At 35.3% G+C, this 15,484-nt stretch overlaps 2 protein-coding genes across 6 annotated transcripts in view; one reads left to right on the top strand and one right to left on the bottom strand.

Moving 5' to 3' along the window:
• LOC110261611 (uncharacterized) overlaps positions 1–15,484 on the top strand; it is a 310,291-nt gene that overhangs the window by 123,917 nt on the left and 170,890 nt on the right. For all 5 annotated transcript variants that reach the window (XM_084967019.1, XM_084967021.1, XM_084967020.1 and 2 more), the window contains exon 2: positions 11,364–11,450. In XM_084967019.1, coding sequence (XP_084823145.1) covers positions 11,364–11,413 — 50 coding nt within the window. In that variant the 3' untranslated portion in view covers positions 11,414–11,450. The remainder of the gene's footprint in view (positions 1–11,363; positions 11,451–15,484) is intronic.
• LOC110261751 (olfactory receptor 4F15-like) lies at positions 2,544–3,479 on the bottom strand. The gene has a single exon (XM_021100063.2). The coding sequence runs from the start codon at positions 3,477–3,479 to the stop codon at positions 2,544–2,546; it is 936 nt and encodes a 311-aa protein (XP_020955722.2).

Below are 15,484 nucleotides of genomic sequence, written 5' to 3'. Positions count from 1 at the left end.
ACAGCAAGTTGTTCTTGCCAGGATAAATATCTTTTCCAGGTATGGCTTTAGTGATTCTTACCGCAGCACCTTGGCTGTCAGATAATCCAAAAACATAGAGCATACCTAATGCCCTTCATAACATTGCTTAGGGCAAAAGAATATCTTTACAATAAATAAAGTACAAATGAGCATACAACCGAGTGATCTACTGAGGTTTCAATAAAGAGAAGCTGTTAGCTGATAGAACATGGGGATAATTTTTAAAGGTGCAAATACAGGTGCAAGTTAATACCAGTTTAGGGACAATACTTTGTGTTTTAACATGTGATATATACTTTAAACCAATGGACATTGTAAGGTTTGTGTCCCAGAATGCATAGGTTTGGAAAACAGTGGTAAATGGTGAGAGTGGCTTGATTCACCATCACTTCTTTGGAGAATTTGAGCTTTCAGGACCTATAACTTTAACCTCTGCTGGGTGGGAAGAATGTTTTTTCTGGGGACAGAGTAAATATTCCAGTTTACCTGAAGTTTTAGTTTCTCCCCAGTCATTTTTATTTCCTTGTGTTTGAAGACCATCAGACAAGAAATACATTTCTATTATGCCAGGTATAATTAACCTTCATTATCATGAAGAAATAGAGTTGCTGTTACACTTGCATCAATAGTGATTTATGACAATTGTAAATGGGCAGTTGCAAAAAGTACAGTCTGACAGAAGCATGGTATTCCTGGACTCAGGCTGCTCAGATAGGAAGAGATGGATCTGGGCAGGTGATCTTGATCAGCAGAAGTGTTGGATAAATGTGAGGGGAATCTAGAGCAGGCTGTGGAAGAGAAAGATGATGGATACCAGATACAAACTTCTATGAATAAAATAGATAAGCAACAGAGATGTATTGTATAGCACAGGAATTATAGCCATTATCTTATAATAACCTAAAATGGAATATAATCTACAAAAATACTGAATCACTATGCTGTACATCTGAAACTAATATTGTAAATAAATTATATCTCAATAAAAATAAAAACATGAGGATGATAAATATCATCTTAGGTACATGCAGTACATGCAGTGACAGGACCTATAAACACTTGTACCATTCACACTCCCATGTTCGAAAAATTAATGATGGTGTAAACTTACATGGAACATGAGCACATCTAAGTATGGAAATATGTGGAGTGTATCTGAGGCCCTTGGTTCCTCACACATGTCACCCTGCACTTAATATTCCCACAAATATAGGTTGTTTTATAACATAAGTTCCAGAGACTTTCTGCCTGAGGAATTTTTTTTTTTTTTTTTTTTTTTTGGATGTCAGAAGTACTCAGGAATTCTCGTTGTGGCTCAGTGGAAATGAACCCAACTCATATCCATGAGGATGCAGTTTTGATACCTAGCCTCACTTAGTGGGTTAAGGATCTAGCCTTGCTGTGAGCTGTGGTGTAGGTCACAGACACAGCTTGGATCTGGTGTTGCTGTGGCTGTGGTGTAGGCCAGCAGCTGCAGCTCTAATTTGACCCCTAGCCTGGGAATTTCCATATGTTGCAGGAGCAGCCTTAAATAAATAAATAAATAAATGCTCAACCCACTTTGTGGGGAAGCCCAGAACTGCCATGGAGTTAATGCCTTAGAGCTGCACCAATATAGAAACACACAGCTTCCTTGCTTCTCAAGTAGGATAGCTGCAAGTTATAGAATCTATACAGTTTCTTAAAGGGTCACAGTGTCCTTCATTTTTTCATAGTAGTAGGATACCAGTTAACATACCCTTTAGTGCCATCCTTCCCTTCTTTGTCTCATGTCCTCATTTCTGAACCAATGTCTTCTAGGAAAACTTTCCAAATAAAAACTTGCATTCAGAGTTTGTCTATTTAAAATAACAATAAAGCCATTGGGACTACACATTTATTTGTTTGTTTGTTTATTTATTTATATCTTTTTAGAGCCGTACCCATGGCATATGGAAGGTCCCACGCTAGGGGTCAAATCAGAGCTACAGCTGCCAGCCTACACCACACCACAGCAACGCCAGACCCAAGCTGCATCTGAAACCTACACCACAGCCTATAGCAATGCTGGATCCTAAACCGACTGAGCGAGGCCAGGGATTGAACCTGTGTCCCCATGGATACTAGTCAGATTTGTTTCCCCTGAGCCACTAAGGGCACTCTGGGACCACATATTTAATAATACAATAATTCAATGTGATGATTCTTGACATTCATCACAACAAATTTAAAGTTTACTTTTAGTCCGTATGAATAACATAAACAGTGCTAGTATATATCTCTTTATTTGAAAAATAACCCAAAGTTTAAAATTAAAATGTTCTCTGTCAGACCATGCTGTTCTCTGTAAGAATATTAGTTCTTAATATGATGCGTTTACATTCCCCATGATGGTAGTGCTAACAGTCTTAAACTCCATAGGTAAAGTAGTAGCAGGTTACGATGGCAGATAATGCACTTATTCTGGATTTGATGAATTTGAGGTGCCTACTGGAGATGGACCTACTTGATACACAATTTTGAAGCTTCAGAAAAAGATGTGATTAACAAAATCTAGAGTAAGATATCTTTTTACACAATCTTTTTATTGCTACCTTAATGTCTTTGTTCCTCAATGTGTAGATGGCAGGATTCAAGACAGGAGTAATAGCAAAGTCAACAATGAACAGATTTTTATCAAGTGATGGTGGAGCAGAAGACCAGACATAGAGAAACATGCATGGAGTGAAAAACAAAAAGACCACAGTGATGTGAGATGACAAAGTGACAAATGCCTTGGATAGGTCTCTTGAAGAACGTTTCCAGACAGTGATCAAAATGAAGGAATAGGAAAGGATTAGCAGGAAGAAGGTGCCCATACTCATGAAGCCACTGTTGGCAGTAACGATAAACTCAAGTTCGGCTCCATCTGTGCATGCAAGTTTTATAATCTTAGGAAAGTCGCAATAAAAGCTGTCCACTTTATTAGGCCCACAAAATGGCAACTTTATAACAAATAAGAACTGAGACATAGCATGGACCACCCCAGTTACCCAGCCAGTGATTACAAATGAAACACATGTTTTAGGATTCATGATTTTCAAGTAGTGAAGAGGCTTGCAGATTGCTGTGCACCTGTCAAATGCCATGGCTATGAGTAATACCATCTCCGCTCCTCCTATCGTATGAATGAAACATATCTGTGTCATACAACTTTGGAAGGATATTACTTTGTCTTCATTTAAAAGGTCTGTGATGATCTTGGGGATGGTGGTAGAGGAAAGACCCACGTCAATGAGGGACAGATTCACAAGTAGGAAGTACATAGGAGAATGTAAGTGAGAGTCAAAAATTACCAAAAACAAAATTAAAAGGTTTCCCAAGATGACCCCTAAATAGAGCAAAGAACATATCAATGTGAGAAAAACTTTTTTCTCCCAAGAACAAGAAAGGGCCAGTAATACAAACTCAGTGACCACAGAATCATTTAGTCCACCCATTGACTGGGACTGAAGAGCTGATTTTCAAGTGACCTGAGGATAAAAATTAAAAAGAATAAGCATCACTGGCAAAAACATGTATTTTCTATTTTCTTTGCTAATTAAGTTAGATATAATCAATGAGAAGAAAGAAATGACGATTTTGTAACAAATAGGCTTGGCAACAAATTTATTGTACTGTTGGGGATGTATGGGAAAAATGTGACTGTAAAGATGTGCAGATAGAGCCAAAAAGAGTTACTTTAATTTTCCTCCCACAGTTAAATCTCTTTTTAAATTTCTTTTTCTCAAAAATTTTGGATCATTTTTCTGACACTTGCCCCAAGTGTCCTCACACCAAATGATTATCATCTCTTCGGTCACACTGCTATTAATAGTGCTTTTACACCAATTCTACATGATCTTATCTGGACCTTTCTTACCCCATTAATATTCCTTTACTTCACTGAGCTTATAGAGATCACCAGAACAAAAGTACTTGAACATATTCCCAAACTCCTTACCTTAGGCTTTTAAAATTTAAGTGGAACTCAGATGACAAAATTTATTTTTTTTTTATTTTTTATTTTTTAAATGAGAGTTGCAACGTTTATTTCAGGTTCTCTCTCTTTTTTTTTTTTTTTTTTGTATTCTTTTTTTCTTTTTTGCCACACAGGCAGTATGTGGAAATTCCTGGGCCAGGGATTGAACCTACGCCGCACAGCAGCAACCAGAGCCACAGCGGTGAGAACACAGGAGCCTCAACCCGCTAGGCCATCAGAGAACTCCCAAGATTTAATAATTATAACACTTGGTTCATGGCATGTTTCATCTTTGGTCCATGATCACTTTTAGTAAATGTATTAATTAGAAACTAAAATAAAGTAAAATTTTATGGAGTTCCCGTTGTGGCGCAGTGGTTAACAAATCCGACTAGGAACCATGATGTTGCAGGTTCGGTCCCTGCCCTGGCTCAGTGGGTTAATGATCCGGCGTTGCTGTGACTGTGGTGTAGGTTGCAGACGCGGCTCGGATCCTGCGTTGCTGTGGCTCTGGTGTAGGCCAGTGGCTATAGCTCTGATTGGACCCCTAGCCTGGGAACCTCCATATGCCGCAAGAGCGGCCCAAGAAAATGGCAAAAAGACAAAAAAAAAAAAAAAAAAGTAAAATTTTTGGTACCTGATTGTAAATATTAGTAAATATAATGACAATTAATAATTAAGAATCAATTATAATGATCACAGATAATTTGAGTGTCTTCTACACTCAGAGAATTGTGTTAAGTACATTTCTTTCAAATCTCCTAGTGATTCCATAAGAGAGGTTCAGTTTTATTATACCCATTTCACCAATGAAGAAACTGAGTCTCGGATAAAGTGGCAAAGCCAGGACTTGGATTAAGAACTGTAGGATTTCAGAGTGCATGCTCCAAACATTATTCAAGTCCAGCACCACCAAATATACTTTAAATCGTCCCAAGGGTCTAGAAGCATCAATTAACCTGTTTCCTTTACCCCAACTTCTCACTTCCCTCAATCAATTACACATAGAAACTCTCCTTCAAAATCAAATCTGTCAAGGACAGAATGGTGGTAATTCCTTCTGATTTTCCCTTTATCTATCAAACCCTTCACAAGTAAGTTTATTTTAACTTATATTTCCAATTTATTGAAGCAAACCAAGGCTAGCTTCCACACCAGAAAATCTTCAGCATACAGTAGCCTGTAAAAATATCATATATAGTAATCACTTTTCAGTCTTTATTCTGCTTACTCCTTCTTCAAATTTGATACTATTAATCATCCATTTAAAAAAAATTTCTTCTGTAATTGGTTGCTATTTATGTTTCCTATCCCCAAGTCTTTTCATCACTGTTTCTGGATAAGAATACCTACGTATTTAGATATTTGGTAGAGATTTCTCAGATTCAAAGGAAGGTAAGTCCTTATCCTTGCCACCAGATGAAACATGATAATCCAGTGTCATTGGCCATGGATTGGTTTAAGAAGGGCATGTAACCTAGATTTGATGAGATAGAGAACAATGTATTCCGTGAAAAGTTTCCTTTCCTAAATTAAAATAAAAATCTCAAAGTGGAGAAGGCTCTTTTCCATGCTTTCAATGTTAATGTGATAGATGCCCACATGTTAAAAATGATAGTATGAACAGCAAAAAATGATAGTATGTACAGTCTAAAAAATCTTTAACTGATGTTAGCAATGCTGTACCTTCTGACATCTTATAATGTGAAAAAACATAAAACCTTGTTTGTTTATGGGACTCTAAATAAGGGATTGTTACTTAAAGCTGAATGCATTCCTAATAAATGTATAACAAAGCTCTCACCTTTTCTCCTATATTTCTCTCTTCTTTTATTGTCTTTTACTAATATACAGATCCCCCACCACCCACATTCTTTGATAGTTGATGGGACTGCAGAGTCTATACTAAGTTTTTTTTTTATCATAAATATGCTTTATTATTTTAAACAACCTCCATTTATTGAGGATTTCTATATCTGTAGTTCTAGCCTTAGACCTCAGAATAGTAGATCCAAGACTATACTGTAGTATAAAAATAGATATCCCTTAAGAATCTCAAAGTTAAAATGCCCAAGGCTGAACTCACAAATGATTTTACCACCTTTAAAATATCTAAGAAATATATGACCATTCATTTAGATGCCCAATCCAGGAATCTACATAGCACCCTTGTTGCCTCCTTTGCCTCTTATCCTGGGTGGAAAATTACACCTCCTGAATATTTCTCAGATTTTTTTTCCTTTTCTTCATTTCCACTGTCAGTTCTTCATTCTGGTTTATTTATATTCTCACCTTAACGACTGAAAAGCCTTCCAAATGATCTCTCTGCCTCCAGTATTACCTAAGGTTATTTTTCTATATACTATGCCTTCAGATCTATATCTAAAAATCAAATATAATCATGTTATTCTATTATTTGAACTTTTGGGTTTACCATTAAGAATACTGAAAATGCAGTAGTATATCACATAAGGCCCTTTATGAACTGAACATATTATATATTTTTTCAAATTTCTCTGCCTTTACATATGTTTTAATTTTGTGCTATTTCATCACAAAGTGGAAGCATCTTTGGCTCTAAGACCTGATAGACTTCAGTTGCCATTCCATCTCTGCCACTAATGGGCTATAGAAACCAGAACAAACAATCCAATAATGCTGATGAAATTTATTTGTCCGTAAAATGGGAAAAGCATAACTTATTTCTCCTGATGTTTTGAGGACCTGAGAGAATAAAACTATCTGGCACAAATGTTATTTCCCTTTTTTCCTTCCTCCTTCAAGACATAGGCTGGAGTGCCTGTTGTGGCCCAGAGGGTTAAGAACCCAATATAATGTCCATCAGGATGTGGGTTCAATTCCTGGCTTGCTGAGTGGGTTCAGGATCCGGCTTTTACAAGCTGCTATGTAAGTCTCAGATGCAGCTTGGATCTGGCATTGCTGTGGCTGTGCTGTGGGCTGGCAGCTGCAGTTCTGATTCGACCCTGAGGCCTGGAACTTCCCTCTGCCACAGGTGTGGCCATAAAAAAGAAAAAAAAGAGAGATAGGTTAAATGTCACTACTCTGAAGTATTTATTGAAGACCCTAGGAAGATTAATAGCTTCTATATCTAAATTATTGTTATAGCCTGTGCATTCTTTATAATAATTATAGTATAGTTTTTGCATATTAGTTTTTTATTTTCAACTATGATTTCTGAGGAAAGGAACTTCTGGCTGACTTTGTATATTCCAATACTTAGCACAAATTCTGGCACAATGTAGGCAAGACTAAAGGATAGTCTTTGCTAACATTAATATGATAAGGAATGTTAAACAAATTCAGAAGCCTAAAGCCCCTCTGGGGCATTTGGAGTAAATCTCCACCAAATGACGTTGGAATTGAACTCATTCACTCACTCACTTGCACACTGAGGGGCAAAAATCTAGAAGTCAGCCACTTCCCCACCATGTGCCTTTCAAAGTGACCTCAATACCCTGCATTTCCAACTAGATCCTAAATCTAAGATAATAAAAGTAGAAAAGTACAAATTTCCCCCCTTTTACTTTTTCCTCAAACAAAATGTGTAATAGGTGCTGCAGAGTATCTGCCAATTTCCCCTGAGCTACAGTGGAGTATTAGCATAAAGCATGCTATAGAAATATTGCTGAACAGACAAACATTCCCACTTGGGAAAATTCAGTCTAAAATCAAAGTCCCTATAAAAAGCAATTTGCTACATGAATAAAGAAGAGAGCTTTTAAATATCCTTGAATTCATATTCTTAAGATATTTGATGTGCATAAACTAAATTAGAAATTCAGATAAACCAACCTGAAAAAATGATGACATTTGCCATTAAGTTAAAAAGATTATGAAATACAAAACACTACCAATGAAGTAAATATGTATATGGAAATATTTAGATTTTACACTGCAATGCCTCTAGTTTGTGGAATTTTTATAATTTTATATTTTTCCTAAATATTAATTCTTAATTCCTACATTTTACAAGTAATATTTATGAATTTTCTCATTTCAAAGGAAAGTGTGAAAATAGTGGAGGAAATAGGAAAAATGATATGAGCAATTTCAAAAATAGTATAATTTCAAAATAAGAGCACAGATTCAGGAGCCAGACTACCTGAGTTTGAATCTCCATCTCCTTGATTTATGAGCTATGTGTCCTTGGATGATTTGCTTCATCCCTGTCCCTCAGTTTCCTCACCTGTAAAATAAGGATGACAGTCATATACACCTTATAGTGTTGTTGTGAGGATTAAATGAATTAAGGCATAGAAAGCATCAGAGCATGCTCTGGCACATATTAAATACCTAAAAAGTTTGTTTTTCAAGTAATTATAATGGTTTTTAAGGTTTGGTCATTCAGTTTTTTCCAAACATAGGGATAGCTTTCTCTACCAGATTGTGCTCAGTTGGAATGTAATAGCCAAGACATAATTTTTTATTTCCACCAATCTAAGTGAGAAAAAAGGAAGGAAAATTGAAGTTCCTTCAAACATCAATTTAATAAAGATCTCTTTGAAGAGAAATTCACCTCATAATGTAAGAGAAATTATGAAAGTGAGACCAGAATGATATACAACAAGACAATTGAAGATGCTTCAACTAAAGAGTGTAAGCAAAAGGAACCTGGAGATAGAGAGAGAAAAGATAGAGGAATAAACTGTAACCAGTTGCTAGGATTTGGAGACTAGGTTTTCTAGGTACCTGCTCAGGTGCATGTTTCACTCAGCATAAGCTTCAAGAGATTGAGACATAGGAAGTTAACAACACCCTTTGTGGGTTGCCACCATTTCTCAAAACAAAGAGTTAAAAATAGTTCATATCATTAGGAAGGACATCAATTAGCAGGACTGGATATTGTCCATACTTTTTTGTCTTATGGAAATCCGGTCTTCTGTGTACACTGATTTTCCCAAAGGTAGATTTTCGGAGTTACAGGGAAATTGAGCAGTTCAATATGATGTTGATCAGCCATTTTTTTGCTCAATGTTGTGTTCTTTTTTGTCACAATTGGAGAATTTCAGGTTTACCTTAGATGTGCCTTGAGTTATTGCCTGCTAAATGAATGAGTATTTGGCACCAATATAAAGTGTAAGAAAGTTATCACTGCATACCCTTAGCTGCTTGTCACACTTGGAATTTAAAGAAATAATGGATTGATATTTGAGCAAATGAGGGGCATTTCAAAAGTAGTGCCAAATTACACTAAGAAAAATCTCACTTGGGATTTTTTAAAACTAATTTTTTTCAAGCAGTTTTAGGTCTACAGAAAAACGGATCAGAAAATGTAGAGTTCCCACATTCTTCCTCACACACACTCTACAAGTTCTTCTTCTTAACAGCTTGCTTTAGGATGATGTATTTGCTACAGTTGATGAGCCACTAGCGATACACATTTATTAGCTGAAGTCTGTAGTTTACATTACAGTACACTCTTTGTTTTGTACATTCAGTGGGTATTGAGAAATGTATATTGAAATGTATACATCATTATATAATCCTACAGAATAGCTTCACTGCTTAAAAATCCTCTGTGCTCAGCCTATTCATTCCTGTCCCTTAACCCACCCGTGGGAACCGCTGATGTTTTTACTGTGTTCCTAGTCTTGTCTTTTCCAGACTGTCGTATAGTTAGAATCATATAATTTGTAGCCTTTTTATTTAATATTGTTTATTTTACTTTGTAGCCTTTTTAAGACTAGCTTAGCACTATTCATTTGAAGTTCTACCATTTCTTTGTTTTCCCCTCACACATGCTGCATGCAGACGTTCTCAGGCCAGACATCAAATATTTGCCATAGCAGTGACCCAAGCTACAGAAGTAACAATGAATAATATTCCATTGTGTGTATGTACCAGTGTATTTATTCACTCACCTTCTGAAGGACATCTTGGTTGCTCCCAAATTTTGGCAATAATGAATAAAACTGCTATAAACATTCCCTAGGTTATAAACATAATATATGATAATGGTTTTTGTTATATATGGTAGGAGTATGTCTAGTTTTGTATGAAACTGCCTCGCTGTCTTTTAAGGGTTGTTTGCCTTTTTAAGTTTTAACTTTAGGGTTATATATATGTTCGTATATTCTTGAAATATATGTTCTGTTTATATACTCTAAAATATATTCCAATTGTATATATTAGCCCTTGGTATATATAGGTGTTCAGTGGCTTGTCCATTCATTTTCTTAACAGTATTCCTTTTTAAGTTGAAGTATGACTGACATACAATATCGTTTATGTTGCAAAATGATCATTGTGTTAAATCAGGTTAACATCTATCACCATATGTATTTATAGAAATTTTTTTTCTTGTGATGGTAACTTTTGAGTTTTACTGCCTTAGCAACTTTCAAATAGTCAATGCAGTAATTAACTATAGCCACCATGCTTTATGTTATAACTCCATGACCTAATTTATTTTACATCTAGAAGTTTGTTCCGTTAGGCGTCCTTCACCCATTTTCCCACCTCTCAACCTTCATGTCTGGCAATAAAAAATCTCTTCTCTATCTCTGTGAGCTTGGGTGTTTATTTATTTGGTTTTAGATTCCACATATAAGTTAGTTCCTATGACATTTGCCCTTCTTTGAGTTATTTAACTTAACCTAATGCCTTCAGGGTCCATCCATTTTGTCACAAACAGCAAGATTTCATTCTTTTTGTGGTTGAATAATATTTAATTATATAATATATATTATATGTAATATATATGGCTGAGTATATATGCAATCATCTCACATCTCACAATTTCTTTGTCTATTCATCCATCAAGGGACACTTGGATTGTTTCCTCATTTTGGTTATTGTAAATTATACCACTGAACATATCTTTTAGAGATACTGTTTTTGTATTCTTCAGATAAATAGACAGAAGTGGAATTGCTGGATTTATTTTCAACTTTTTGAGGGAACTCCATACTGCTTTTGACAGTGGCTACAACAACTTACCTTCCCACCAATGGTGCACATTATTCCCATCCTCTCTGACACTTGATATTTCTTATCTTTTTGTTAATAGCCAGTCTAACAGGTGTGAGGAGATATTTGATTTTGATTTGTATTTTCCTTATGATTAGTAATGTTGAGTCTTTTCATACAGCTGTTGGCAGTCTGTATACCTTCTCTGGAAAAATGTCTATTCTAATCTTTTGCTCATTTTTAATTGGATTTTTTTGCTATTAAATCATGTGAGTTCTTTTCATATTTTGAATATTAACTGCTTATGAGATATATGGTTAGAAAATATTTTCTCCTTTCAGTAGGTTGCCTTTTCATTTTTTGATGTTCTGCATCTTTGATGTTTGATGTACTAACACTTGCTGATTATTGCTTCTAATGCTTCTAATTTCAGTGTCATATCCAGAAAAATCACAGCTAAGACCAATGCCAAGAAGCTTCTAAGTTTTCTTCTAGAAGTTTTAAAGGTTCCATCTTACATGTAAGTCTTTAATCCATTTCGCATTAACTTTTTAATATGGTGTAAGATAGTGGTCCAATTTCATTCTTTTGCATGTGGCTCTCCAGTTTTCTCAACACCACTTATTGAAGAGCCTGTGATTCTCCTATTAAGTATTTTTAGCTGCTTTGTCATAAATTAATTGAACAGATACACATGGGCTTATTTCTGGGCTCTCTAATTTGTTCCATTGATCTATGCCTCAACACCATAACTGTTTTGATTACTATAGCTTTGTAATAGAGTTTGAAATCAGTGCACGTGATGCCCTCAGCTTTGTTCTTTCTCTAGGTTTCTTTGGCTAGTTGGGGTTTTTTGGGAGGGTCCTGTACAAATTTTATAACTTTTTAAAATTTTATTTTGGTAAAAACTCCACTGGAATTCTGGTAAGGATTGCATTGAATCTTTATATGCTTCCTGTCATATGGGTATTTTAACAGTATTCTTTCAATCCACTTGCATAGATCTTTCAAATTATTTATGTCATCTTCACTGTCTTTCATCACTGTCTTATAGTTTTCAATGTGTAGATCTTTTATCTCCTTGGTTACATTTTTTCTCAGGATTTTATTCTTTTTGATATAATTATAAATGGGATTTTTCTTAATCTCTCTTTCTGATATATTGTTGTTAGTGTATAGAACACAGAAAATTTTCTGTATATTGATTTTGTATCCTGAAATTTTACTGAATTCATTTATTGGTTTGATCAATATTTTAGTGGGTCTTTAATGTTTTCTGTAAATAGTAACATGTTATCTGAAAATAATGACAGTTTTGCTTGTTCTTTTCCAGTTCTTATTGATTTATTTCTTTTTCTGGTCTGTTTCTCTGGCTGGAACTTGTAGTACTGTGTTGAGTAAAATGATTGTGAGTGGGTATCCTTACCTTGATCCCGAACTTAAAGAAAAAGCTTTCATCTTTTCACCATTGACTATGATGTTAATTTTGGGATTTTCATCAATAAACTTTATTATGTTTATGTAAAATCTTTATATTTTGTTTGTGGAGAGGTTTTATCATGGAATTGTGTTTAATGTTTTTAAATTCTTTTCTGCATCTATTGAAATAATCTTGTGGTGTTTATTCTTCATTCTGTTAATCATCTACAATATATTAATTGATTTGCATGTGATGATCTGTTCTTGACTCCCCGGGATAAGTTCCACTTGTCCATGTTGTATGATCATTTTAATGTGCTAATGAATTCCATTTGCTAATAACTGTGTTGAGGATTTTTGCATCTATGTTGCTCAAAGGTATTGGCCTGTATTTTCGTTTATATGGTCTTTGTCTAATTTTGATATAAGGGCTTCCTAAATATTGGTGCTGGCTTCAGAAAATGAATTTAGAAGTAATCTTTCCTATTTAACTTTATGAAAAAGTTTGAGATGGATTTTTATTATTTCTTCTTTAAATGTCTTTTAGAATTCACCAGTGAATCCATCTAGTCCTGGGTTTTGTTAGGGGATTTTGATTACTGATTTGATCTCCTTACTTCTTATAGTTTTGCTTAGATTTTCTGTTTTTTTTTTTTTTTTTATGATTCTATCCTGATAAGTTGCATGTGTCTAGAAGTTTATCCTTTTCTTATAGGTTATCCAATTTGTTGGCATGTAGTATTCATAGTAACTCTTATGCTCTTTTAAATTTGTGTTATCTGTTTTAATCTCTTCTTTCATTTATGACTTTGTCTCCTCTTTTTCTTTGTCTAGATAAAAGTTTGTTGTTTTCATTTATATTTAAAAAATACTATTCTTAGATTAATTTGTTTATTTTTTTAGTCTTTCGTTTGTTTTTTCAGGAAGCCACCTGCCCATTTCCTTTGTTTTTGTTGCCCCCAGGGGTCCATATTTCACTGGTTCTATCAGTGCTTGTGTGTTGCAAGATAGAAACTGGCCTCTTGGGTGGTTACCATAACACTGTAGTCCTTGCAACAGCTCCACCTTCTCTTTTTCCATGGGAGAAATCTAGGTATGATGTGATCTTTCAAGGTACTGAGCTGTGTTGGCTTGGGAGAAGTGCTTTTGCAGGTAGAGAAACTGCTCTTTCCCAATTCAATGAGGCTATTCTCAGTGTTTCACTCATTTGGAGCTTCTTTACTGGGTTCTGGACATCTCATAAAAGTATTTTAGCATGCATAGCATTGTTAGGTGTTTCCCTGGAGTAATAAGAGCTGGGATTTTCTGTTCCACCATCGGACTGGTGTCACTCTCCCAAATATGCACTTTGGATTTCTGCCATATTCACTTTCAACTTGGCTATTTGATTTGTAAAGAAGACTAGTAGATCTTTAAGAATGACAATATATTATGCTAAAATTAATCAGGTGGTAATATCAATCATATCTGTTGTTCCAGATATGAATTATTGTTAGATTAAATCAGTATTCATCTCATTGCTCACGTATAATTATCAGTCTAGTAAATGCTTTCCTCCCTCTATATTTTTTAGTAAAAATGTTCAGAAAAATTTTGTGGAGTTCACGTGGTGGCTCAGTGATTAACGAATCCGACTAGGAACCATGAGTTTGCAGGTTTGGTTCCTGGCCTTGCTCAGTGGGTTAAGGATCTGGTGTTGCGGTGAGCTGTGGTGTAGGTTGCAGACGCGGCTCGGATTCCACGTTGCTGTGGCTCTGGCATAGGCCAGTGGCTACAGCTCCGATTAGACCCCTAGCCTGGGAACCTCCATATGTTGCGGGAGTGGTCTAAGAAATGGCAAAAAGACAAAAAAAAAAAAAAAGGCAAAAAAAAAATTTGCCTTCGGTGGGCAGGTCCATCCAGCAAAATACGTTCATTGTTTTATATCAGGCCTCTATTCTTTCTCTAGTTATCTATTCTATAGGATATCATTTAGGTCCATTACACTGCTCCTATAATGCTGATTGGGCCTGACAAGCAGGAAGTACCAACACTTTAGACAACTTTGCAACACAGGATGCTAGAGAGTGTGAAATCTCCCAAATTCACAGATTTATCTTCTCTTTATGATACTTTCTGGCGGGGGCCTACTATTTTAGAGTAGATACTATGGTACTTGAAGTTTCTAAGACAAATTCGAATACTGTATGGAGATTTTGGTGGACCCCTATAAGTGAATCACACTGTATGTTTTTCATATAGAATGTCTTTTTTTAAAAAAATACTCAGAAACCTTGTGTGGTTTGCTGCTTGAGCAGTGTGGACTGAACACTTGGAGTTAGCATGTGACTTGAGCTCCATAAGAATGAACTGAGTAAAATTCCTATAAGACCTTTAAATAATTGATTCTCAAGTCAGAATGATTTTGTCCCTCAGGTGACATTTTGAAATGCCTGCAAATATTTTTGGTTGTCACAGTTTGGAAGGAAGGGCTTGCTGTTACTGGCATCTATTGGGTATAGACCCTGGAGACCGCCCCAAATTCTACAATACATAGAACATCTCCCCACAACAAAGATGTAGACTTCCTAAAGTATCAGTACAGCTGAGGCTGAGATACCCTGCCTTACACCAGTGGGTCCTCTTCCTAGAGTTTTGTAAATCACGTAATACTTTGTGATACAAAACTATGTGATCCCCATATATCTCCTTTGTGTTACATAGTACTTTCAATTGATTTCAAAACTTGTATGTAGTCTGACAATCCTGTGATTTTGGTTTTGCTTTAATAGAAGCTCAACTGTCTTTGCTTTTATCTCTTTACTTTGAAAACAGTATGAAGAATATGTTTATATTTTGATGTACTCCCTAGTAATTCCTGAACTCATTTATTTTATCATCTATGGAAAGATACAGGAAGAAAATAAGCAGTAGTGTACTAAGTTCAGTTTCTAAAATTTTATCTTTATAGGTGTATAGTTGATTTACAGTTTTATGCCAATTTCTGCTGTATATCATAGTGACCCAGTCATGCACATTTATACATTCTTTTTTTCATACTAACTTCCATCATGTTCTATCCCAAGAAATTGGATATAGTTCCCTGTGCTGTACAGTAGGACCTCATTGCTTATCCACTTAAATGTTAATAGTTTG

The sequence above is a fragment of the Sus scrofa genome, chromosome 7 (assembly GCF_054392235.1).
Source record: "Sus scrofa isolate SSC_HxYL_T2T_F1_AM1 chromosome 7, Sscrofa_HxYL_maternal_Yorkshire_Landrace_v2.0, whole genome shotgun sequence".
NCBI lineage: Eukaryota > Metazoa > Chordata > Mammalia > Artiodactyla > Suidae > Sus > Sus scrofa.
This window is presented reverse-complemented; position numbering and strand designations above follow the sequence as displayed.

Bases quoted from the DNA above. Each gene is read 5' to 3' on its own strand.
- LOC110261751 (XM_021100063.2), bottom strand. From the start codon at position 3,479: ATGGGTGGACTAAATGATTCTGTGGTCACTGAGTTTGTATTACTGGCC.